The sequence below is a fragment of the Salmo trutta genome, chromosome 18 (genome assembly GCF_901001165.1).
Source record: "Salmo trutta chromosome 18, fSalTru1.1, whole genome shotgun sequence".
NCBI classification, from domain to species: domain Eukaryota; kingdom Metazoa; phylum Chordata; class Actinopteri; order Salmoniformes; family Salmonidae; genus Salmo; species Salmo trutta.
This window is the reverse complement of record NC_042974.1, coordinates 50470421-50498080: the sequence shown is the minus strand read 5'-3', so window position 1 is coordinate 50498080 and position 27660 is coordinate 50470421. Positions and strand designations below refer to the sequence as shown.

Genomic DNA, 27660 nt, shown 5'->3' with positions numbered 1-27660 from the left:
CCCTGACTTTGCGAGTTAAGCCATAACCAGCCCTTCCATTGGCTCAATAATTAATAGCCTAGCCCCTAGCTCTCTCTCTTACTGGTCTACTTCTTGGATCTCTCCTAGCAATGCCTTGGCTCAGTTCCAAAGATCACTTTCCTTTGGAACCATGGGGTCTTTTACCGTTTCTAATTCAAAAGACAAGGATGGGTTCAACAATAGAAATGGAAACATAGATCAATATATCAAGGCCATGTTTTTATAATGGGTACCTTGGTTGGAAGATCCAGGGTTATTTTAGGCCCAGTATAAGGGTGCTCACTGGTTCCATTTCTAACAATTCAGAAGGTTGAAACGTCATCATCATATCCAAACTTCTAAACAACAGCTTCAATCAGTTCACAAATATTGGGATTCTTTTGTAACAAATTAGTAAATAATGAAATTCTGTCCCTGTTCCCACTCCCAGTTAGTCTGGCAAACACCTAACTCTCAAAGTCCTCAAAGTCTGGAATGTCTTTTTGATGTTGTCGGACTCTGCACAATGTGTTGATAATGAAGGGGGCTGACTGGCTCTCCGTCTTTTTCACTCAAACACCCAAAGCCACACACAGCCCCCAAGTGCCACCCCCTTCCATTACACAGTTGGATTTTCAAATCCTAACAACAAGAGGTCTCAACCCCCAAGGCACAAAATACATGAGTGAATCAATCAAACCCGTCGTACAATTTCTGAGAGAATATTGCATTAACAAACTGCCTCACTTCCAGACGAGTGTAGCCACAACTCTCCATGCACTGAATCAAGTGGGTCGTGTCAACCAGACTAACTCCCAATGGCTGTTGTGTTTTGAAAGTGGCTAAAACTGATCCCATTGCAGAGAATGCTTTGAATGCAGCACATGGGCTGAAAGTGTCTCATGACCTTTGTCACATGGTCTATGAAATGGTCATGACACAATTAAGGTGTTATAAGCCGTGTCAAAAGGCAAGAAAATCATTGTCATGACACATCTTATAACCATTTAACAATTGTTGATAGGTTAAGAAGCTGTATGACAGGTCTACAACATTGTCATTACCGAGTAAAGTGTCAAATTATTACAGAGACATTCTCCACCTTATGTCTCACATCAAATAAATACAAAAGGCCTCATCAAAACAAAAATATTTTTACACTTTTTTTAATCAATCACCTTATCATTTATGGTATTTCAATTCCTTAAATCATACATAGGGGCATATAAATCATTGGTGGTAACATTTGAGTTTCCGGCAGTTACACTAGGCTAGCCCAAGCATGTGATGGGCACATAGTGTAACATTGTCATTACTTGCTGCGTGAGACAGACTATCCGTCTACACGAAGATGCAGTCAACCACTTTACTTTTCAAGTAATGAAAAGATTACCGCAAAATGACTGTGTAATAAGATAAGATACTACTTTGGATTTTTACATCACCTTTTTTCCCCATAAAATGACTATCTGTTTTTGAGCAGGTATACAAAGGAGCTGGGACCTACACATACAATTAATCACATCTTTAGCCACTGAAAATGCATGACACCGCCTGGTATGAAGTCCAGTCAAAATGAGACAAAACCTGCTCCGTTTTAGTTAGGACCTCAGGCAGAAACTGGGACGGTCACTTCTTCTTCTTCTTATTCCCTTTCGTTTTATTATTCCCCGCAACCAGTTTGACTCCTTCCTCTTGGCGGTGCACTTTAGACCACTCCTTCTGAAGTTGCCTTAGGAGGTCAGGAGTCAGTAAGCCCTCCTGTACCAGGCGGGAGCCTAGGGACTTGTCCAGCTGCGAACCCTCTACTCCACTGTCCTGGGCCTTGGGGGCTCCTCGGACCCTCCTTGGGGATACTGGGCTGGGCCCCAGCCTCCTCTGGTTGGACAGCGGGTTTGTCCCCGGGGGGGCGTTGGTCTCCGTGGCTCGGATGAGTCGTGTGATATTGCGCACACCCACCTGGATGATGCTGTCCAGCTCCTGCTGAATCTCTCGGATACGATTGGCGTCCGGGAACATGTCCATGAAGCGGTAGCTGGCGACATGTGGAGAGGATTATTACTATCTAATTGAGATTATTTGCAATAATGACAATCAATGACCTCATTATACACATTGTGTTACTCAATTCTGTGATGACTATTAGCACAAGAGCAATTGGTAATTTGGCTTGGTGAATGGTTTGGTATAGGTAAGGTAGAGATGAAATCACCTGAGCCAGAGGTAGAGGTCTAGCACGTCATGGACAGCCTCCAGGTGCACCAGGTCCTTGATGTTCTTGGGTGGGACCAGCGGCCAGCTGACGTGCCGACACACCCAGTCAAAGGTCAGGGGCTCATCTCTGCTGAACTGTCTGGCAAACTGGACACGGGGAGATTGTGTGTGATGTGACGGTCTCCCAATCAGTCTCATCATCCAGCCCCAAACACTATAGTGCTATAAACCTTATCAATAGGATTACACTTAGACCATAGTCACAGTAATATGTCATTCATCCAATCCACAACAGATCTTATCAATACTGTTGCCTGAACACCACTCATGTCACGTCCCTTAAAGCCCAACAACCAACAATAAAACCTTATCAATGCTGTTATAGTTCCAGTGAGACGGTTCATATCAGAGGCAAACTGGCAACGTCATGCCAGAATATTAATCAATGGCGTGACTCAAGCAAGGACATGTGCTTCCTATGACAAATTATATATTCCAAATGGTGGACCTATCGTGGAATAACATGAAATTAGGGTGTTAACCAGTCTAATTCAGTCAGAGGTCAAAGTCTGTATTCACAAAGTGTCTCAGAGTAGTAGTGCTGATCTGGGATCAGGTCCCCCCTGTCCATACAATCTTATTCATTATGATCTTAAAGGCAATGCTGATCCTATATCAGCACTCCTACGCATACTTTCTGAATGCGGGCCCAGATGTTTAAACAAGTGTTGCTAATGGGAAAGGGATTCTTCTGTAAACATGTCTCTGCTCCTACCTTCAGGAAGGAGGTGCACACAAAGGGCTGCTTCTTGTTGATGGGCGCAGTGCAGAACACATATCGAGAGCGCAGGTTGAGGGGAATGTGCTGGATCATGTCAGCCAGGAACTTGAAGTCGTCAATGTTGCACACAAAGTACATACCATCAACTTGGGAGAGGCTCACAAATATATCCTGGGGGTAGAAAGAAAATGGGTTACTTTTAAATGAACACAAATAATTCAATATTATTTTTTTGCAATGAAGTAAAGAAACGTACTATCAGATTGGACAAGGTGGCATCAGGTAAGTGGTAGGCAAACATTTCAATCTGCTCTGCTGTGGGGTGCAGCCCAGCTGTCTAGGATTAGGAAATTAACACCATGTCATATTTGATTGTCATGAAATAAAATAAAGGATATTGAATAGTCCGAACAGAAGGACAAAATTCAGAAATGGCCCATGTGCTGTTCCTCACCTCTATGGCGTCGACGGTCCTGCTTAGTATCTCCTTGAGGATTGGCAGGTCGTCGCGGTGCATGGTGGTGACCTCGCCCTCTTTGAAGATGGAGCTGAAGCGTCCGGCCCGCCCGGCGATCTGGAGAGCCTGAGATGTGGAGATGGTGTCCAGCTCCTTCTCACCCTTCTCATTGATGTTGGGTTTCACCAGTGAGTTAAAGATGATTCTCTTGATACTCCTAGTATGGGAGGGACATGCTAGCGCGCTTATAGAGGCAACAACTACAACTTTACAGCAAACCAAAAATCATCTAATTATGGAAGAAATGTGTATATTTTTTCTGTTTAGTATTTTTATGACAATCTGTAGAACAATGTACTTCAAACATAATATGTATTGTCAGCGATAAATTAAAATGAAAGAAGGCTTCAACAATATGCTAACAAAATCAGTTTCAATGGTCAACTCACAGGTTTAGTCCCATCCCTATGGCATCTGTTGCAACCAGGATCTTACACGGGTCCTCTGGGTCATTGAACTTCTTTGCTTGAGATAGTTTGGTGCCTGTTGACCATATAATTTACAGTGCTTTAATGATACACACTATTATACATTTAAGGATGAGTAATGTCACAGCGGGAGTATATCAGTTATTTGTTTTTCCGTCCAGCACCTGAACAAGTTGAATGTCCGTATTTTACATTTTTCACACCATTCTAACTCTCCGTCACCTCAATCACTGACATCTAAAAACAACCTTACCAGGTGGAAGGCTGCCGTAGATGACCGCACACTCCAGGCCTCTGATCTCGATCTGCCTACTGATGGAGTAAATATCGTTTTTGCTGAAGCATACGATGCAGTCGCCTGGTCGCAGGTTATCCAGAGACTCCACAGCATGGTCCAGGATTGAGAAAGGAGTGAGCCTCTTGTAGTTACGAACCTACCAGTGGATTGGGTCAACTGTAAGACACTTGACATCACAAGTATTTTTGGGGAGCCGGTCTAGAATCCCGAGTTTTTATTCTCATAGGATAAGACCGTTGATATTCAGTATAATCATGTTAATGACATAATGACTGGAACAGTCTCATTAGAAGCCAAACACACTAATGTTCACTAGATTGGCCAGACTCACTTCCACCTCCTCCCCTGTCGTGTACATGAGCTCTGTGACAAAGTTAATAGCTGCAGGCTCTCCGCACACATGGATCTCCTCAGCACACAAACCTATTCCCGGGACACAGAGTAAAGGCATAAGAGGGAAAGCGGAAAAAGAACAATCCATTAGTTATTACTGTGAAATCATAATTTTACCTTATCATTATTGACTTAATAAATAGCTTGTCATTTATGTACCATAACTAAGTGCAACCAAATATTCAGATTTTGTGATCTAACAATGGCCTGTAGTTTGTCCTAACTGTCACTGTGAAGTTACTGTGAAGTTACTGTGAAGTTACTGTGAAGTTACCGACCGAGAAGAGCCCTAGTCCAGGCCCATCCCCTCGATATATCTCTGATCATCTGGATCTCATCAATGACCGCAACTTCATCTGGAAAAAACACACAAGACACGTTTCACATGTTAGTCAACACTCAGATGGTAGTAAGAAACGTCAAATGCAATCGAGCTCTATCAGAACATGAATCTAATACTTAAATCAAAGGTGTCAAACAGATGGTATACTTTAAAATGACTAAAACCAAATTGAAATTGTTTTGAAATTATACTGGACCTACACTCCTACAGCTTCTTGACTGTGTCCAGCTTGCTAAAAATCACCTGAATGAAAGCTGGATAGTCAGGGAGCATCGGAAATCCCCAAAACAATAGATAGAGGACTATTTTTGGCAAATTTTGACAGCGAGGAAATATAACCGATTTTCAGTGCGGCCCTCTGGACCTCGTTGAAGACTGAATGCAGCCCTAATGTACATTAAATATGTTTAACAAGTTGAGCGATAAGGTAAGATACTGACATGGTGTTGTGACACTGCACATCTCGATAGTACAGGCCACATGCTCAGCTTGTCTCCCCTCCTCATCCACAAATGTTCTCTCCTCTCCTGTCACCAAATCACATGGCACACCCTGGGAGAAACAAAAAGTACATTTAACGTCTTCCTTTGACATAGTGCTCTGAGAATTAACTTAAACATTTTGGAAATTATTGGTAAGAAACGCTTAGATAAACAAATTTTACTTCAATTTTTTCAAGGTAAATGGGCATTTCCATGCTAATGGAATTATGTTGAGACTCATATTTTTCACTTTAAAATGTATACCAAACATTGATTTAAAAGTTGAACAAACCATGGAACTCTATTCACAAGGCCCAATTTCAACAATTTCCACTGAAAATGTTACAAAACAGGAGAATAAAATACATTTTACCATAAAACTTTGCATCTGCATTTTTAAATTTTTTTTATGTATTGTGTAAATAGTTTTTTTTATTTATCTGTTATTTTACCAGGTAAGTTGACTGAGAACACGTTCTCATTTACAGCAACGACCTGGGGAATAGTTACAGGTGAGAGGAGGGGGATGAATGAGCCAATTGTAAACTGGGGATTATTAGGTGACCGTGATAGTTTGAGGGCCAGATTGGGAATTTAGCCAGGACACCAGGGTTAACACCCCTACTCTTACAATAAGTGCCATGGGTACTTTAATGACCTCAGAGAGTCAGGACACCCGTTTTAACGTCCCATCCGAAAGACGGCACCCTCCACAGGGCAATGTCCCCAATCACTGCCCTGGGGCATTGGGATATTTTTTAGACCAGAGGAAAGGGTGCCTCCTACTGGCCCTCCAACACCACTTCCAGCAGCATCTGGTCTCCCATCCAGGGACTGACCAGGACCAACCCTGCTTAGTTTCAGAAGCAAGCCAGCAGTGGTATGCAGGGTGGTATGCTGCTGGCCAAAGTAGTGTAAAGTAGTCATTGTGCATTGAGTTGTATGGTTTGGTAAACCTTGAAATCAATGGTTTCTGTTTGGCATTTAAAGTTAAAAAAAATCTGAGTCTCAACATAATTCCATTAGCATGGAATTGGCCATTTGCCACAGTATGCAAAAAGCCTTCTAAATGACGTATTCTCTCTATGGAAGGGTATACTAGTGAAAGAGGGGTTATACTAACAGCCTTGTTGCTCTTTTCAAAGATCTCATGTGCTAACAGCTTCAACGGTCCACAGTAGACTCCAGACTTGGCAGCCAGGTATCTCTGAATTGCATGATGGGTCTTTCCACTGTTGGTGGGGCCAGCATGGAATATCACCTTCCTCTGGATGGCTCTAGCCTCAGGGTACCTGGGAAACATTCAAGTGGATGGCTGAAAGACAGTTGTGTGGAGTATTGTGTGAACATGGCACTGTATATATATATATATATATATACACACACACACACACACATACATACATACATATATACACACACAAATGGATACAATGAATGGAAGGGCATTTTCAAAATGAAAAATGTGTAGATAGTTGAGGTCACCTAAAGATGACGTGTGATACTTACCAATTAGCTGGTACACGCAGATCACTGATTTTGCGTAGATCCTCCATGCAGTCCAGCATGGGGAAAATCTGCTTGGCATGTCTCATGAAGTAAGGATAAAGGTCATCTATGTGGCCTGACGAGCACAAGCAAAAACACTCATCAGGTGACAGGGTGTGAGGGGTTGGAATTAAGTTCCAACTTGCAGTTGCTTTAAATCACTTGATTCCTTAAATGATAAGCACAGTGTTGAACTCACCTGCTCCACAGCATATGTCATTGAAGATGATATGAAGGTCTGCACTGAGCATAGAGATTTCTAGCACATACTTCCGAAAACTGATGAAGGCTTGGTGAAAGAGGCGAGCTGACACGGAGAGATCAATGTTTTAGTATGACCATAAGGCAAGTTGGAGAAGTATCATCACAACAAATATATTTGATGAGAGTACCAGACCGTTATGCCAGCCAGTTGAAATGATTATGTTGTTCTCACCATCGAGACCTTGATCCGCTGCAATTTTTTGCATCTCTTTCCTTTTGTAGAACTTGTTCAACATTTTGAGAAGTTCATCTGTTAGGAGAAACCACATGGGTCTGGTAATATTGCCATACAGTAGACCTATTCTTAAAGCTATAGGCTAAACATTATAGAAAGCAAGTCACAGCGAACACGTTTACAAAATATCTTTTGACAGGGCATTTGTCCAGCAGTTCATAAGATCTTGAAAAGTCTCAGATTCATAGCTAGCTTTTATCTAGCTACGACTGAGACATGGCTGTAGACTCCATAGTATACAGTTAGAATACAGCCACGTCTCAGGGCCAACGGCTAACGTTAGCCTGTTGATGACAGCTAAGTGGAGGATATCATCAACAGTTTAGTAGCAGTCAGCTACAGATATACTGACAGTTTTCAATTGACAGCTAATCTGTGTAGACGGCAATCAACATTAACAGTTAGCACTACAATATGGATGTACAGTACTTTTGTCCAAAGGTTGCGTGAGCTCAGCTCCCACAGCCCCATCACTGCCGACATCACTCTTAATACTGAGAGGCACAAATAGTGAGGTGTCTGGTGGTCGTGACGAACTGTTTGAAGAAACACCTTGTCGGGTGGACACAGAACCAGACAAGGACCCTTTCAATAACGTTATAGATCCAAAGTGTACACAACGACTGTCCACCAGAGCATTTGTGTTTCGTACAGATATGGCGCATATTCTGTGTTGTACTCGTGAGAACAGAAGCATACAGCGGTTTATTGACATTCTTAGTTGCTAGATATAGTCCGCGATTATGTTGCCTTGTCTGGTTTGTGTCAATAAACACTTTTCAATGTCCCATTTTGCAGTTTATCAATCTTTTCCCTGGTAACACTTTGCACAGTATTGAGGCAGAGGACGGTCGACATCGGCTTCATTCTGTGATACAACGTGCAGGAGGACCCTTGTTTGGATTGCAGTCCAGAAATATGCCTGTAGCGATTTCTTAGATTTGTTTATTATATTAATTCACAAAATGCAGTGCTTTAGTTAGAAAATATACAAACTGTTTCTATAGAAATGACTTGATGATACATCAAATAATACATGTATTATGGCAGCACAAGTCTACTGATAATACTTCTGGTAAGTCTGTAGTGCATAAATTCCACAAACCAAACGGACCCCAAAAACGTCAAAGTGCGAAAAAAGAAAAGGAAAATGAAAACAAATCGAAGACAGTACAGTATAAAGATAGGCAGAAACTGCTTCTCCCAAAGAAATCCCCGATAACACTTGTAGGCGATGTCATGTGATGTTCTGCCTCTGGGTTTAGAAACTCTCTGAAGCAGCATATTGACATTTCAATCACGAAAATAGAATGCCTACTATGACTCAGCATTTGAGTGCGATCAGTGGCACACAATATTGTGAAACATTTTTTATTTGAATCCATATAACCAGTTTGTAGGTAAGACCAGGATTGAAAATGTAAGTGCTATCCAGAATCCTTGGGATCCCTACCCTTTTAACCCGTGCATTAGAAACCTCTAACGCCCATAAAGGTCCGGTGCAAACTCCCATTTACCAACATTATACCTTGGAGGTGCCGAATAGGCATTTTTTAGGTTGCTTGTACATTTTTATTTAGACCTTTTTTGGAAGTACATACCGATTGTAAAGGGAGTAAATTAAGATTGCTGCTTAGCGAACCCCTATTTGGTGAGGAACGAACGTATTTTGGTATTATAACTCTTGCGTAGCTGGTGAATATGATTTGGAATCGGAGCTTTCTGGGCGTTAGAGATCTCTAACCATATACATTAACCTAGCATAGTGATGCGTCGTTCGCGAACTAGTCTCTTTTTGAACAGATATGTTTGGTGAACATCGCGAACTGAATCACATCGGTGAAAGAGCCTTTAATTTGGCTCCCTGATTTGCATACTGCTGTTACCATAGCCGCGGAAAGTAGGGGTGATGCAACACCCACTGATAAGTAAACAAAATATGAAACTAGGCCTTTAGTGCTCCTGTATGAGGGAGAAAAATACTTTCCAGCACCCCTACTTCCCACAGCTATAGTAGTAGCAGTATGCATAAATTATTATCTAAAGAGTGTGAATCCTCACTGCAGAAACAATGAATAGTGGGGAGTGTGTCAATCTGATCCATGCTGATTTTTTTTCAGTGTGTAAGAAAAAATATATAATAACTTGGCCAGGTAAACATTTATTTGAACTGGCATTTTACCATCTGAAAATGGTAGCCTTTCTTTTGGGCTTTACATTGGAGATTTGCCATTTTATCATAGTTGTATATCGATTTTGAATGAAGAGCCGTTACGGGGACAAATGAGCCGGCTCTTTAACATGAACGGAGCCAAATGAGCCGGCTCTTTAACATGAACGGAGCCAAATGAGCCGGCTCTTTAACATGAACGGAGCCAAATGAGCCGTCTCACCCAAAAGAATCGGAATGCCTATCACTACTAACGCACATATACTGGTTCACCTGACTTGATTCTGGAGGTATGGCCACACGCGATTACCATAACCCTTATCTAATCTCAACCATTTTACATTCAAACGTCAATGGAGGAGGGATGTCCTAATGATCCTGGATAGCACGGACCAATTGGAAACACTAATAAAAGCAGAGACAGAACATGAAGCAAGACATCCCACTTCCTCTTTTTTTCCCGAGTTCATATACAAGCAGGGGAGTCAAACTCATAGCACGGAGGGCCGAATATCTGCAGGTTTTTTTGTTTTTCCTTTCAATTAAGACCTAGACAACCAGGTGAGGGGAGTTCCTTACTAATTAGAGACCTTAATTCATCAATCAATTACAAGGTCCGAGTGAAAACCCGCAGACACTCAGCCCTCCATGGAATGAAGTTTGACACGTGATATACAGTCAATGTAAGTAGACCAGACCCAGCTGCTATTGCATTGGTGTCTATGGGAGAGCCACCCCTTAACTAGACTGGAACTGTGACCATTTATTTCAATGGTAAACAGCATGATATCATCTTTGAAATAAGTCATCAGAGAAAGTATTTAAGACCTCACTCCAATACATAAGTATACATTTGCATTTTTTTAATTGATGATGGATATAGACTGAGGCTAGATATATACAAATGTTCAACGTCCACACAAGTCAGATACATATTGAACACAGTATAAAATGTGGTGAACATGCAATGGTGAGTCAGGCCAGTATTTGGCAAAGGTTTCTTCATGACCTTACAGGCACTTAACTAAAAAAAAAAAAACAATATTGCCTGTATAGTATTCAGAAATTAAGACATAACAACATTGTTACGTGATTGTAGCACAGCCCCATCTGAGCTTAAATATGTATCCTTATGGAAATTATGTAAAGTGACACTTCTCTAAATATAGACAAAACCAAAATAAATGTAAGTACCCATTCAACCATCATCGAACATGACATACAGATATACATGTAGGACCTAACCGTTGATCAAAATCATTTTATTTAAAACAGCATTTTGTAGTGCCTCAATCCAATGCCACTAGCAAAAGCATTTATTAATATACAGTATATTTGCATTTCGAAAAAGAAAAGCACAAAATACAAGAAAAAGTTAAGTGAAAAAAAAAGAAACAACAAAACTACAGGTTCTACACTAAATAACTTAGGAGATAGAAATATTTTACATACAGTGAGCTCCAAAAGTATTGGGACAGTGACACACTGTTGTTTTGGCTCTGTACTCCATCACTTTGGATCTGAAATTATACAATGACTATGAGGTTAAAGTGTTTTAATTTGAGGGTATTGTTATCCATATCGGGTGAACAGTTTAGAAAGTACAGCACTTTTTGTACATGGTCCCATAAAATTGGGGGACAAAGTATTGGGCCAAATTCACTTATATATTAAAGTAGTCAAAAGTTTAGTTTTTGGTCCCATATTCCTAGCACGCAATGATTACATTAAGCTTGTGACTCTACAAACTTGCTGGATGCATTTGCTGTTTGTTTTGGTTGAGTTTCAGATTTTGTACCCAATAGAAATGAATGGTAAATCATGTATTGTGTCATTTTGGAGTCACTCTTATTGTAAATAAGGATAGAATGTTTCTGAACACTTCTACATGAATTTGGATGCTACCATGTTTACGGATAGTCTTGAATGAATGGAAAAATTGAAAAATTATGAATGAGAAAGTTAGACGCACAAATCATAGCCCCAAGACATGCTAAACTCTTAGCATTTTTGTGGGGGGGTAAGATGTGTCTCAAACTTTCTCATTCATCATTATTCACGATTCATTCAGGACTATCCGTAATCATGGTAGCATCCACATTTAATGTAGAAGTGTTTAGAAACACTATGTTCTTATTTACAATAAAAGTGACTCCAAAATGATACAAAACATTATTTACCATTAATTTCTATTGGGCACAAAATAATCTGCTAAGAATAAGGGACCAAATACTAAACTTGACTACTTTAATACACATATGTATGTACAAAAAGTGTTGTAATTTCTAAACGGTTCCCCTGCTATGGATGAAAATACCCTCAAATTAAAACTGACAGCCTGCACTAACCTCACAGTCACTATCATTTCAATCCCTAAGTGCTGGAGTACAGAGCCAAAACAACAAAAATGTCACTGTCCCAATACTTTTGAAGCTCACTGTATTTCAGTGAATTATGAATATGGCACCCTTTGAGCTCAAAGCACGCCTATTGTCTTACAGCTTGACCTTACAGCCAACGCTGAATACAACATTAACCCATCATATTCAATTTGACCTGCCTACATGCACTGGAACATCCTTTGCAATATCTAGTAGTGTATGATTGTACGTCATGTCCCCAGTGTTGAGCCTAACCAAGTGCATATTTTACAGGAAGGGTAGGTCAAACCTTTTTCCAATATAAAAGAAATGGTAGCTCCCATTCCAGTGCTTTCCATTGTGTGTCAAACAGACGAGTCCATACAGTAAGCTAACAAGAGTGCTTGCTGCGGCCAGCAGAGTAGACCCAGCCCATTCAGGTGTAGCAGCAAGAGACTGTAACCTTGCAGAAGGTAGTTGTATTAAATGGCTGTCTGACGCTTTATTTTCACCTTGCATGTGTCGAGTTGCGCCCCCCTCTCCTTGTTTGCTTTAATAAGCATAATCAGAATCATTCTCAGCATTTTCTGTTTCCAGTGGTCTTCACATTTCGGGTTGCTCAGCAGTAAGGGTCGGCTGTGGCTCAGGAGACTCGTAGCGTTGGTGGAAGTTCCGTTTCCTTATTTTCTCAGGAGCTTTCCTCCACAGAACAATCTCCTGGTAATAGAGACAGTCAACAAGAGTCAGATTGATCCTCTCAAGTTATTATAAAATGTTCATATTGAGAGAAGATAATTGCTTTCAATAATAATAATAATAACATAATAATAATAATAATATTGGCCTAATTCAAACTACTGTAATGTTTCTGCCAGACATACACTGAGTGTACAAAACATTAAGAACACCTGCTCTTTCCATGACAAACTGACCAGGTGAAAGCTATGATCCCTTATTGATGTCACTTTTTAAATCCACTTAAAATCAGCCTAGATGAAGGGGAGGAGACAGGCTTAAAAATCCTTCTTTAACCTAGAGACAATTGAGACATGGATTGTGTATGTGTGCCATTTAGAGGGTGAATGAGAAAGACAAAAGATTTAAGTGTGGGGTATGGTATTAGGTGCCAGGCGCACCAGTTTTTGTCAAGAACTGCAACTCTGCTGGGTTTTTCACACTCAACAGTTTCCCATGTGTATCAAAAATGGTCCACCACCCAAAAGACATCCAGCCAACTTGACACAACTGTGGGAAGCATTGTAGTCAACATGGGCTAGCATCCCTGTGGAACGCTTTTGACATCTTGTAGAATCCATGCCCTGACGAATTGAGGCTGCTCTAAGGGGAAAAGGGAGGAGTGCAACTCAATATTCGGAAGGTGTTCTTACACTGTGTTTTGTACACTCAGACAGGTAGGTGAATGTACGACAGACAGGTAGGTAAACGGAGGTTGGCTTTCAGGTTCTGTACCTGTTGTTTGAAGTATCTCCTGTCCTCCTCATCCACCAGCACCAGGTTGAGGAAGTACCGCACAGAGAACTTCTTGTTGACGTCCCTCATGGTGGCTGTAAGGTCGTAGCCAGCCAAAAACAGACGGATGGGAATAGACTCTCCTAAGAGGGAAAGGACAGGCATAAAGAGGATTTTGAAACAAGGTAAATGGCAAGAAGAGATAGATTTCCATGTACACTACAAGTCCTGAAAACATTATGCTGCTTTCGTGGGGTCGAATAACATAAAATAAAATAGATAAAATCATAATATTGGGACATTCACACCAACACCATATTGTGCCTACCTTTCACAGGGGCTCCGTCCATAATCTCATACTTGGCAACAGTCTCTGTCTCAGTAGTTGTGCTAGGACCTGGGAAAGGATTTTCACATGACTAAATACATCTACTTCACACTGTTCTTAAAACAAAAGCCAAGATTACAGGGACAGTTTTAGGTTTACAAAATTTTAAAAATATGGAATTCAATCATTTCAAATAAAAAAGTATCTAAAAAAAAAGCAACACCTTATGCCGTTTAAGTGAACTCTCTCCCCAAGTAAGCCTCATCTCACCTATTCCAGTCATCTCCTTCTTGATCAACTGAAGTTCCATGTGTTGGATTTTGATTCTCACAAGAAGGAAGTAGATTTTACCCACAATTACATCTTTCAAGTGGTATCTGAGAAGACAGATTAGGGTCAGGTCGAAATTAAGTTACATTTTTATAATTCTGAATTTGATAAGAGATTTTGACATGCGAATGTGCTACTATGCTATGCTTTTTAAAAGGTGTATGAATGCATTCATTTCTCATTATGGTATACATCTTACTTGGACTTGTTGTATTCGAACTCTATATGTAGACAGTCTTCAATGCCAACTTCCATCTTGATGGAATTGTTCACATCAGGGTAAGTGGCCAGCTGATGGACAATGAGGTCATACTCTTTCACCAGATCAGACAGTCTCCTCACTATTGTCACTTTGAGGAAATATCTGTAGGAAATAACAAAAGGAGTTATGGCTGGCTTACAATGCAAATTAACTTCAAATGACACAGTGCATATATTCATAACAAGGTGGCAATAACAATGACAAGAAGCCATCTAATGCAGTTTCACTGATCATCTCAAGCTGTGTAGAATAGAATGGTTGGCTTCAGGGAAAATGCAGAGAATATCTGGCTTTGTATGAGAGAATATTGTGAGCTAACCTCAGTCGGACATTGGCTCCAACGTAAGACTCATATGGCTTCTCCACCTGCATGAACTCAAAGTCGTAGCTTCGATTCTGAGTCAACTCCCCTGGCAGGGCAAGCTCTTTTACCAGGTTCACAAATTCATGCGTGTTGCTTTTATCACTGAATAGCTCTGAAAGACATAGAGCACAAGTTTAAACACTTATGTTAGGTTCATCACACACAGGAACCTAATATTTCCAATAGGCAAATCCGGGACGCATTAATTTGAACAAACGCATAAATAAGGAAGTAGGCCTGAATCTAATAACCTAGACTGTCCTGTATTTAGATTTAAACTTTTGGCCTATGATCAGACGTTCAGAGAAAATAGTGTGTTATTTGAAGGCTTCCCTAAAACTTCCTCAGTCGGTTTGACAACATTGAACCCTCAGTAATGGTCAAGGAGTCTTCACAGAAACACTTTGCCACCAGGCCAGGGTGTGTGGTGTGGAGTGTAGTCCACTGTAGTTTTCACATGACAAGCACATGGTTTGCTAAGCCGTTTAGCTTAAATGAGACCGACAGTGCACTTGGTTTGTGAACCAATAAACAATGCATGGCTGGTGTTTGAGGTGGTGCGCTGCTGCAAGGTTATAATATCAAAATATAAATTAACATAAACTCACCAATCTGCCCAACAAACTCAATTCGAATCCCTTGGTGTTCTAGTCTCTTGCCTGTCTGCCTCACATTGAGATTCACCTTAAAAGAAAACAAACAAGTTGTCGGATATTGGCATTAGTGATGGGAAGTTTGGCTCTTTTTACTGTCTCTGATCTTTTCGACTCGTTCAGTCAAAAGAACAAATCTTTCGACTCATTTATGTTCATTTGAGTCAGAGCATGCAGGACCCCACACTGGCTAACAATGAACTGAAAACTTGAGTCATGCTTCTACAAGCCTCTCCTTCACGTCGTTCACGATAGAGGGTTTATTGGAGATATAATTTGTGACTGAGGCTTGTAAAAGCGTGCTTTAAACAATGTATACTGAACAAAAATATAAAAACGCAACATGCAACATTTAATGATTTTACTGGTTTACAGTTCATAAAAGTAAATCAGTCAATTTAAATGAAATGTATTAGGCCCTAATGATCTATAGATTTCACATGACTGGGCAGGAGTGTAGCCATGGGTGGGCACAGGCCCACCAACTTGGGAGCCAGGCCCAGCCAATCAGAATTACTTTTTACCCACAAAAGGGCTTTATTACAGACAGAAATATTCCTCAGTTTCATCAGCTGTCTGGGTGGCTGGTCTCAAACGATCCCGCAGGTGATGAAGACCAATGCGGAGGTCCTGGGCTGGCGTGGTTACACGTGGTCTGCGGTTTTGAGGCCGATTAGAGACACTGGCAAATTCTCTAAAACAACATTGGAGGTGGCATATGGTAGAGAAATTAACAAATTCTCTTGCAACAGAGTGGCTTTTTATTTTACCCAGCACAAGGTGCACCTGTGTAATGATCATGCCATTTAATCAGCTTCTTGATATGCCACACCTGTCAGGTGGATGGATTATCTTGACAAAGGAGAAATGCTCACTAACAGGGATGTAAACACATTTGTGCACAAAATTTGAGAGAAATAAGCTTTTGTGCATATGGAAAATCTCAGGGATTTTTATTTCAGCTCATGAAACATGGGACCAACACTTTACATGTTGCGTTTACATATTTATTCAGCATACATTTGTTGATTGCTAGGCACACAAATAAGACTATTTCTTGACACATTTGAAACGAGGTCTAGTTGTGGCCGCAACCGGGCAAGATTGTGAACGACTCTTGGCGGAATGCATTGCTTGACTGGTGTGAGGGTGATAAGCACAATATCGTTTGCAAACTGCAGCCCCCAAAACGATTTGTTCTGGAGTTTGAGTTTGTTGAGCAGAGGCTGTGTATGTTTTGGTTCTATAAAGCTGTGTTAATCATAGTATTAAAAAATAAATTGAATTAATTCTTGCACCATACGATAAATTATCGGTTCTAAACATGTAAAAGCATGTAAACTCAGCAAAAAAAGAAACATCCCTTATTCAGGACCCTGTCTTTCAAAGAGAATTCGTAAAAATCCAAATAACTTCACAGATCTTCATTGTAAAGGGTTTAAAAACTGTTTCCCATGCTTGTTCAATGAACCATAAACAATTAATGAACACCTGTGGAACGGTCGTTAAGATACTAACAGCTTACAGACAGTAGGCAATTAAGGTCACAGTTATGAAAACTGAGGACAATAAAGAGGCCTTTCTACTGACTCTGAAAAACACCAAAAGAAAGATGCCCAGGGTCCCTGCTCATCTGCGTGAACGTGCTTTAAGCATGCTGCAAGGAGGCATGAAGACTGCAGATGTGGCCAGGGCAATAAATTGCAATGTGCGTACTGTGAGACGCCTAAGACAGCGCTACAGGGAGACAGGACGGACAGCTGATTGTCCTCGCAGTGGCAGACCACATGTAACAACACCTGCACAGGATTGGTACATCCGAACATCACACCTGCAGGACAGGTACAGGATGCCAACAACTGCACGAGTTACACCAGGAACACACAATCCCTCCATCAGTGCTCAGACTGTCCGCAAATAGGCTGAGAGAGGCTGGACTGAGGGCTTGTAGGCCTGTTGACCAGACATCACCAGCAATAACGTCGCCTATGGGCCCAAACCCACCGTCGCTGGACCAGACAGGACTGGCAAAAAGTGCTCTTCACTGACGAGTCGCGGTTTTGTCTCACCAGGGGCGATGGTTGGATTCGAGTTTATCGTCGAAGGAATGAGCGTTACACCGAGGCCTGTACTCTGGAGCTTGATCGATTTGGAGGTGGAGGGTCCGTCATGGTCTGGGGCGGTGTGTCACAGCAGGCTCATCCTGCAGGCTCATCCTGACATGACCCTCCAGCATGACAATGCCACCAGCCATACTGCTCGTTCTGTGCGTGATTTCCTGCAAGACAGGAATGTCAGTGTTCTGCCATAGATGTTCATACAAATATTTACACATGTTAAGTTTGCTGAAAATAAACGCAGTTGACAGTGAGGACGTTTCTTTTTTTGCTGAGTTTATCAATTCTGCTGTAGGACTCATTGCGGCCAGCAGATTAAACAAGTCACTCAGAAAAACGTATCATGACTCAAGTCAGTAAAAAGAGTTGTTGAAAAATAACGAATTATTTGCGAACTGCACATCATTAATTGGCATAGCACACATTGACATAGGAAGCAGTCCGATGCACAGCATTGATCGCCATCATAATGTCATACCATGTGTGTGTGTCACGGTTTCAGTTAGCCGGTAATTGCCAACTTTTGACAAAAAAAAAGAAAAACTGATACATTCAAATTGTTGCCGCTAAATTAACCGGGAGAAAAAACTAAAAAAGGTAGGCAGACTAACAGCGCGTCACCCACCACTTTCAAACGTGAGCTGGAGGCAGTATGCATTTTGAAAACATACTTAATTGTTTGAAACCTGAATGTTTAACTTCATATTATGAGGCATGTGTTACCTTGCTTGAATAACCGACCATAAAAAGTTGGAGGCATTTATTTTTTAAAGACTTCTTAGGCGGCGTGTGAGTTTCAAGATTGAGGAAGCATACAATTTATCCAACCATTTCTACCGATCTGCTTGTCAGTTATGATTTTCATATATGCATTTTCGTGAAACAGTTTCATTTCAATATGAACATTTTTGTTTCTCAAAATCATTGTCACGTGGTTAGTCAAATCGTAATTAAAATGATTAAAATATGGGCCTCCAGAGTGGCACAGCAGTCTAAGGCAACGCATTGCAGTGCTAGAGGAGTCACTACAGACCCGGGTTCGATCCCGGGCTGTATCACAAACGGCTGTGATCGGGAGTCCCATAGGGCGGCGCACAATTGGCCACGCGTCCAGGTTAGGGGAGGGTTTGGCGTGGTTAGGCGGGTCATGTTTCGGAAGACGCATGACTCAACCTTCGCCTCTCGAGCCAGTTGGGGAGCTGTAGCAATGAGACACGATCGAAATTGGGGAGAAAAAAGGGGGTAAAATAAAAAATAAATAATGAAATATACCATTTAAAAGTTAACTACTGCGAGAGCACCAGCCTCTACCATATGGACACATTGATAGGCTACACCGTGATCACTGGCGGCTAAATAGCCTAAATGAGCGCATGGAGCTCAGAGATGGCCAATTCAGCCTTTGGACTATAACTTCCATTGTCAATTAAGTAAAAATACAAAAAGACGACAAATAAAAACAGAAAATATACTGATAAATTCTGGTTCTTTCAATCACATTCATCTTTCTACTCAGCCTGTCTACCTCCATTACTATCTGTTTTCACTTGAGCTGTCGCTAGTGAAGTGCAACATATCAAATCAATGAACTGGGTCAGGCCAGAAGTGGGCTCTAGCAAACTTGCATCAACCAGCCTATTCTGGGCCCTCAGAGTTTCCCACGACAGTGAGCTCGGGGCAGACAGCTTTTTTTGCGCAAGGGAAAGGTATTTTATGATGTTTCCACTGGATATATGGGATCATCAGGTGATGATATTTTGCTCTTTCACACCGAGGCTTGGTGATTATTAAGGGGGAGATGGCAGTGTGGTGCCAGGACAACAACCTCTCCCTCAATATGAGCAAGACAAAGACGACGATCCTACAGGAAAAGGCAGGCCAAACAGGCCACCATTAACATCAACGGGGCTGTAGTGGTGCGGGTCGAGAGTTTCAAGTTCCTTGGTGTCCACATCACCAACAATCTATCATTGTCCAAACAGTCTCCTGAGGGGGAAAGGTGTTGTCATGCCCTCTTCACGACGGTCTTGGTGGGGCGGCAGGTAGCCTAGTGTTTAGAGCGTTGGACTAGTAACCGAAAGTCTGCAAGATCGAATCCCCGAGCTGACAAGGCAAAAAATCTGTCGTTCTTCCCCTGAACAAGGCAGTTAACCCACTGTTCCTAGGCCATCATTGAAAATAAGAATTTGTTCTTAACCAACTTGCCTAGTTAAATAAAGGTAACATTTTAAAAAAATGGTGTGTTTGGACCCTGATAGTTCGTTGGCGATGTGGACACCAAGGAACTTGAAACTCCCAACCCGCTCCAACCTCGTCGATGTTAATGGGGGCCTGTTCAGCCCGCCTTCTCCTGTAGTCCACAATCAGCTCTGTTGTCGCGCTCACATTGAGGGAGAGGTTGTTGTTCTCTCTAACCTCCTCCCTATATTGTGTCATCAGCAAACTTAATGATGGTGTTGAAGTCGTGTTTGGCCACACGGACGAGTACAGGAGGAGACTAAGCACGCACCCCTGACGGGCCCCAGTGTTGAGGATCAGCGTGTCAGACGTGTTGTTGCCTACCCTAACCACCTGGGGGAGGCCCGTCAGGAAGTCCAGGATCCAGTTGCAGAGGGAGGTGTTTGTCCCAGGGTCTTTAGCTTAGTGATGAGATTTGTGGGCACTATGGTGTTGAATGCTGAGCTGTAGTCAATGAACAGCATTCTCACATAGGTGTTCCTTTTGTCCAGGTGGAAAAGGGCAATGTGGAGTGAGATTGAGTCCTCTGTGAATCTGTTTGGGCGGTATGCGAATTGGAGTGGGTCTAGGGCAGTGGTTCCCAAACTTTTTATAGTCCCGTACCCCTTCAAACATTCAACCTCCAGCTGCGTACCCCTCTAACACCAGGGTCAGCGCACTCTCAAATGTTGTTTTTTTGCCATCATTGTAAGCCTGCCACAAACACACTATACGATATGTTTATTAAACATAAGAATGAGTGAGAGTTTTTGTCACAACCCAGCTCATGGGAAGTGACAAAGAGCTCTTATAGGACCTGGGCACAAATAATAATAATCAATAATTTGGTCTTTTATTTTGCCCTCTTACATATAAAACCTTATTTGTTCATCAAAAATGGTGAATAACTCACCACAGGTTAATGAGAAGGGTGTGCTTGAAAGAATGCATGTAACTCTGCAATGTTAGGTTGTATTGGAGAGAGTCTCAGTCTTAAATCATTTTCCACACACAGTCTGTGCCTGTATTTAGTTTTAATGCTAGTGAGGGCTGAGAATCCACTCTCACATAGGTACGTGGTTGCAAAGGGCATCAGTGTCTTTACAGCGCGATTTGCCAAGGCAGGGTACTCGGAGTGCAGCCCAATCCAGAAATATGTCAGTGTCTTCTGATTCAATTCAATTTTCACAGAACCGCTTGCTGCAATTTCGATGAGGCTCTCTTGTTCAGATATCTGTAAGTGGACAGGAGGCAGGGCATGAAAGGGATAACGAATCTAGTTGTTTGTGTCGTCCGTTTCAGGAAAGTACCTGCGTAATTGCGCACCCAACTCACTCAGGTGCTTCGCTATATCACATTTGACATTGTCCCTAAGCTTTAGTTAATTTGCACACACAAAAAAAATCATACAATGATGGAAAGACCTGTGTGTTGTCCTTGTTAATGCAGACAGAAAAGAGCTACAACTTCTTAATCATAGCCTCAATTTTGTTCCGCACATTGAATATAGTTGCACAGAGTCCCTGTAATCCTAGATTCAGATCATTCAGGTGAGAAAAAACATCATGCAGATAGGCCAGTCGTGTGAGAAACTCGTCATCATGCAAGCGGTCAGACAAGTGAAAATAATGGTCAGTAAAGAAAACTTTAAGCTTGTCTCTCAATTCAAAAAAACGTGTCAATACTTTTCCCCTTGATAACCAGCGCACTTCTGTATGTTGTAAAGGTGATACATGGTCGCTGCCCATATAATTGCATAGTGCAGAAAATACATGAGAGTTCAAGGGCCTTGCTTTAACAAAGTTAAGCATTTTCACTGTAGTGTCCAAAACGTCTTTCAAGCTGTCAGGCATTCCTTTGGCAGCAAGAGCCTCTCGGTTAATGCTGCAGTGTACCCAAGTGGCGTCGTGAGCAACTGCTTGCACGTGCGTTACCACTCCACTGTCTCTTTGTCACGGCTTTTGCGCCATCAGTACAGATACCAACACATCTTGACCACCAAAGTCCATTTGATGTCACAAAGCTGTCCTGTACTTAAAAAATATCCTCTCCTAGTTTCCAGTGGCTTGCAGAAGAGGATGTCTTCCTTAAGTTTGCCGGCATTAAAAGTACCTGGCCACTAGGAGCGCCGCTTCTGGATAAGCATTTTCTTGTTCGCTTATGGCCTTATACAGCTTGTTGAGTGCAGTCTTAGTGCCATCATCGGTTTGTGGTGGTAAATAGACGGCTACGAACTGGTGCCGGAGGGGATGGCTCCCGCTTTATGTGCTCCTAACCAACTTTGCTATTTTGTTAGTTTTTTCGTGTTGTTTGTAACTTTTTTTTTTTTTTTACTTATTTTGCACATAATGTTGCTGCTACCTTCTCTTATGACCGAAAATAACTTCTGGATATCAGAACAGCAATTACTCACCTCGAACTGGACAAAGATTTTTTTCTTTAACGAATCCAACGCGAAGGATATACTACTTTCTCGGGAACGAGCCCAAATCCCCGTCATTGGCATGAAGAAAAGATGGAGAAAAAGGGGACGGAGGTCAGGCTGCCTTTGAGAATTTGTAGGCGAGTGAGTAAACCTCCACTGCCATTCGTTCTATTGGCCAACGTGCAATCATTGGAAAACAAAATGGATGACCTACGATCAAGATTATCCTACCAAAGGGACATTAAAAACTGTAATATCTTATGTTAGTCACCGAGTCGTGGCTGAACGACGACACGGTTAATATAGAGCTGGCGGTATTTTCCATGCATCGGCAGGACAGAGAAGCTACGTCTAGTAAGATGAGGGGTGGGGGTGTGTGTCTATTTGTCAATAATAGCTGGTGCGCGATGTCTAATATTAAAGAAGTCTTGAGGTATTGCTTACCTGAGGTAGAGTACCTTATGATAAGCTGTTGACCACACTATCTACCAAGAGAGTTCTCATCCATATTATTCGTAGCCATCTATATATTTCCTAGATTTCCATATTTTGGCAAATGTTTGAAAATGTCCTAACGGAAACCCTAATGTGTGTGTGCAATGCTCACCTTCCCAGAGACCGATTCTCCATCATAAAACAAATAGTTCTTCTCCACTTTCCCATCCTCTGTCTTGAGTTCTGCTGTCTTCCTAGTCTCTGCATCATTGAGTAGGACATCAATTTCACACACAGGACCAAATAAACCACCCAGGAAACTCTGAAAAACAGGAAGACTTTACAATCAACTTAAAGGCACATACAATCAGAAATAACTCTCAATAATGGACTAAAGGAACTTAACGTTACTCCTTAGTCCAAGGACCTTACATGTTCTGCTTAAAGGTTGAATTGACTCTGGAAGCCAAAACAGCCAAATACTCCAACTAAATGAGAATCAAATCTCAATTGCAGTACGGTTCTAGAAATATACATTTACATTTAAGTCATTTAGCAGACGCTCTTATCCAGAGCGACTTACACCTTATGATATCCAGTGGAACAACCACTTCACAATAGTGCATCTAAATCTTTTAGGGGGGGGGGGGTTAGAAGGATTACTTTATCCTATCCCAGGTATTCCTTAAAGAGGTGGGGTTTCAGGTGTCTCCGGAAGGTGGTGATTGACTCCGCTGTCCTGGCGTCGTGAGGGAGCTTGTTCCACCATAGGGGTGCCAGAGCAGTGAACAGTTTTCACTGGGCTGAGCGGGAACTGTGCTTCCTCAGAGGTAGGGGGGCCAGCAGGCCAGAGGTGGATGAGCGCAGTGCCCTCGTTTGGGTGTAGGGACTGATCAGAGCCTGAAGGTACGGAGGTGCCGTTCCCCTCACGGCTCCGTAGGCAAGCACCATGGTCTTGTAGCGGATGCGAGCTTCAACTGGAAGCCAGTGGAGAGAGCGGAGGAGCGGGGTGACGTGAGAGAACTTGGGAAGGTTGAACACCAGACGGGCTGCAGCGTTCTGGATGAGTTGTAGGGGTTTAATGGCACAGGCAGGGAGCCCAGCCAACAGCGAGTTGCAGTCATATAAATCCCTCTATTTTCATACTACATGAAAATAATTTCACAAATGCAAAATAACTGTACACTGTTTAAACCCGTTTAAACACAGTCCTGGTAGAGTCCATGTGCATGGGTACCGGTTTGTCAAGGTAATTGAGGTAATATGTACATGAAGGTAGGGGTAAAGTGGCTATACATAGATAATAAACCGCTTGGCACCCAAAACCCTCAAACTTTTACAGATGCACAATTGAGAGCATCCTGTTGAGCTGTATCACCAACTGGTATGGCAACTGCAACGCCCTCAAAACGCAGGGCTCTCCAGTGGGTGGTGCGGTCTGCCAAACGCATCACCGGGGGCAAACTACCTTCCCTCCTGGACACCTACAGCACCCGATGTCACAGGAAGGCCAAAAAGACCATCAAGGACAACAACCACCCGAGCCACTGCCTGTTCACCCCGCTATCATCCAGAAGGCGAGTTCAGTACAGGTGCATCAAAGCTGGGACCTAGAGACTGAAAAACAGCTTCCATCTCAAGGCCAAATAGCCATCACTAGCATATTAGAAGCTGCTGCCCTATATACACAGACTAGCAATCACTGGCCACTTTAATAATGGAACACTAGTCACTTTAATAATGATTAAATATTTTGCATTACTCATCTCATATGTACAGTCGATGTCGGAAGTTTACATTCACTCAATTAGTATTTGGTAGCATAGCCTTTAAATTGTTCAACTTGGGTCAAACGTTTCAGGAAGCCTTCCACAAGCTTCCCACAATAAGTTGGGTGAATTTTGGCCCATTCCTCCTGACAGAGCTGGTGTAACTGAGTCAGGTTTGTAGGCCTCCTTGCTTGCACACGCTTTTTCAGTTCCGCCCACAAATTTGCTATAGGGTTGAGGTCAGGGCTTTGTGATGGCCACTCCAATACCTCGACTTTGTTGTCCTTAAGCCATTTTGATACAACTTTGGAAGTATGCTTGGGGTCATTGTCCATTTGGAAAACCCATTTGCGACCAAGCTTTAACTTCCTGACTGATGTCTTGAGATGTTGCTCCAATATATCCACATCATTTTCCTCCCTCATGATGCCATCTATTTTGTGAAGTGCACCAGTCCCTCCTGCAGCAAAGCACCCCCACAACATGATGCTGCCACCCCTGTGCTTCACGGTTGGGATGGTGTTCTTCGGCTTGCAAGCCTCCCCCTTTTTCCTCCAAACATAACGATGGTCATTATGGCCAAACAGTTCCATTTTTGTTTCATCAGACCAGAGGACATTTCTCCAAAAAGTATGATATTTGTCCCCATGTGCAGTTGCAAACCGTAGTCTGGCTTCTTTTATGGCAGTTTTGGAGCAGTGGCTTTTTCCTTGCTGAGTGGTCTTTCAGGTTATGTCGATATAAGACTCGTTTTACTGTGGATATAGATAATTTTGTACTTGTTTCCTCCAGCATCTTCACAAAGTCCTTTGCTGTTGTTCTGGGATTGATTTGCACTTTTCGCAACAAAGTACGTTCATCTCTAGGAGACAGAACACGTCTCCTTCCTGAGCAGTATGACGGCTGCGTGGTCCCATGGTGTTTATACTTGCGTAGTATTGTTTGTACAAATGAATGTGGTACCTTCAGGCATTTGGAAATTGCTCCCAAGGATGAACCAGACTTGTGGAGGTCTACAATTTTTTTATGAGGTCTTGGCTGATTTCTTTTGATTTTCCCATGATGTCAAGCAAAGAGGCACTGAGTTTGAAGGTAGGCCTTGAAATACATCAACAGGTACACCTCCAATTGAATCAAATTCTGTCAATTAGCCTATCAGAAGCTTCTAAAGCCATGACATACATAATTTTCTGGAATTTTCCAAGCTGTTTAAAAGCACAGTCAACTTAGTGTATGTAAACTTCTGACCCACTGTAGACAATTGTTGGAAAAATTACTTGTGTCATGCACAAAGTAGATGTCCTAACAGACTTGCCAAAACTATAATTTGTTAACAAGAAATTTGTGGAGTGGTTGAAAAATGAGTTTTAATGACTCCAACCTAAGTGTATGTAAACTTCCGACTTCAACTGTATATACTGTATTCTATTCTACTGTATCTTAGTCTATGCCACTGACATTTCTCATCCAAATATTTATATTCTTAATTCCATTCCTTACATTAGATTAGTTGTAGTGTGTGTATTGTTGAGAAATTGTTAGATATTACTGCACTGTTGGAGCTAGAAACACAAGCATTTCACTACATGCGCAATAACATCTTCTAAACACGTGTATGTGACCAATAAAATTTGCTTTGAGAGTAGCATCAGCGTATGTGAAGAGTGAAGGAATGTTAATGTATATGGCGTAAATATGCATGCATATGTGTGCGTTTTGCGTGTGTGTGTTGGTGTGTCATTGTAGTATGTGTGAGTGTGCGGTTAGAGTCCAGTGTGTACATTGAGCCTGTGCAAGAGAGTCAGTGCAAAAAAAAATAAGTCTGCGTAGCCATTTGATTTACTGATCAGCAGTCTTATGGAGCCTTTTGGTCCCAGACTTGGTGCTCTGGTACCGCAAGATAAGGTCCTTATGCTTCCAAAACCATACCACAAGTGATGTGTTAACTGCACCATGTAACTTTTGGGGCGACCCAACCAAATTCACATAGCAAACGTCTGTAATAGATCTGTCATTCGCATTGAAAGCAAGTTTAAGAAGCTGTAGATCTATTTCTACGCTTCCCGTTAAATTTTGTTTTTGCGTATTTTACTTTCGGGTTTGTACACCAGCGTCAAACAGCTGAAAATACAATATTTTTGGATATGGAAAATATATTTCAGAGCGTTTTATATGGTACAATGACTCTCTACACTATACTTGGCTTGTTTTGTCACAAACTGAAATTAGGCGAACTATTAGAATGTTTTTGCAACCAGGAAATGGCGGAGCTATTTTTTTATAGTTTCTGCAACAACTGCCCCAGTAGGTACCGGATCAGATATATTTCCCATGGGGCTACGTTAATTTATGGGACTTTGATAATTACCTAGCTAGTTAACAGATGGGTGTTTTGGCTAGTTAGCTAAATTACATAATGAAACATGCTACAGTGAAGACTAATTCCGTTAAGAGGTGCCATGGGCTAAAGGCAAATCGCACGCTTGACAGCTAACGTTTAGCAGTCAACATTTCTCGTGACGTTCAGACAAGACGATGAGGCAGTAACTAGTTAACATTAGCCATCTAGTTAATGCTTTATGTGTAACTAAATGTTCAGCTTGCGGGGATAATAATCACAGTGGGAAACGAGATAACCGCTAATCTAGCCAATTGCCACGAATCAAAACTATCTACCAAGCTAGGAAGAACAGTGGTGTTCCAGCCAGGGCCTCCGACCTGTGCATATGACGTTATACTAGGCTAGCTGTTAGCCAAGACATATAATAACTAAAGGGCCAAAGGATGACAATACCTTGGCTTTAGTACATATCTATTTATGTATAAATAGTTACGTGCTACTTCTTTCATTTTGAACTCACCATTTCAGCTGTTTAAACAGTTGTAGACAGCTAGCTAGCCTCCGTGTTGCTAATTCCTGTAATGATACAAACGAGAAGAGCAGTAATAATGGCAACACAGAAATTTCAAAATAAAAGTCCCATGTCTAGTCATGTCATTTTTTTTGCTCAGGACCAGGACAACAACCTCTCCCTCAATGTCAGCAAAACAAAGCAGCTGATCGTGGACTACAGGAAACGGAGGGCCGAGCACGCCCCCGTTCACATCGACGGGGCTGTAGTGGAGCGGGTCAAGAGCTACAAGTTCCTCGGTGTCCACAACACTAAGGATCTATCATGGTCCAAACACACCAACACAGTCATGAAAAGGGCACGACAACACCTCTTCCCCCTCAGGAGGCTGAAAAGATTTGGCAT

At 41.9% G+C, this 27660-nt stretch overlaps 2 protein-coding genes across 2 annotated transcripts; both read right to left on the bottom strand.

Annotated features, from left to right (window-relative positions):
* Positions 1-1150: 1150 nt before the first annotated feature.
* Positions 1151-8400, bottom strand: supv3l1 (SUV3-like helicase). Its single transcript, XM_029698920.1, has 15 exons — positions 7933-8400; positions 7441-7518; positions 7204-7311; positions 6966-7080; positions 6580-6748; positions 5415-5526; positions 4910-4987; positions 4570-4661; positions 4194-4374; positions 3902-3995; positions 3450-3669; positions 3252-3332; positions 2990-3166; positions 2213-2361; positions 1151-2035 (listed from the first exon to the last, which is right to left on the bottom strand). Exons 1-15 carry the CDS (start codon positions 8216-8218, stop codon positions 1630-1632), a joined length of 2346 nt encoding a protein of 781 aa, XP_029554780.1. The 5' UTR covers positions 8219-8400; the 3' UTR covers positions 1151-1629.
* A 3991-nt stretch (positions 8401-12391) lies between these two features.
* Positions 12392-27372, bottom strand: vps26a (VPS26, retromer complex component A). The gene is made up of 9 exons (XM_029698918.1): positions 27265-27372; positions 22807-22956; positions 15396-15471; positions 14743-14899; positions 14361-14525; positions 14102-14208; positions 13832-13900; positions 13504-13646; positions 12392-12750 (listed from the first exon to the last, which is right to left on the bottom strand). Exons 1-9 carry the CDS (start codon positions 27265-27267, stop codon positions 12637-12639), a joined length of 984 nt encoding a protein of 327 aa, XP_029554778.1. The 5' UTR covers positions 27268-27372; the 3' UTR covers positions 12392-12636.
* Between the last annotated feature and the right edge of the window lie 288 nt (positions 27373-27660).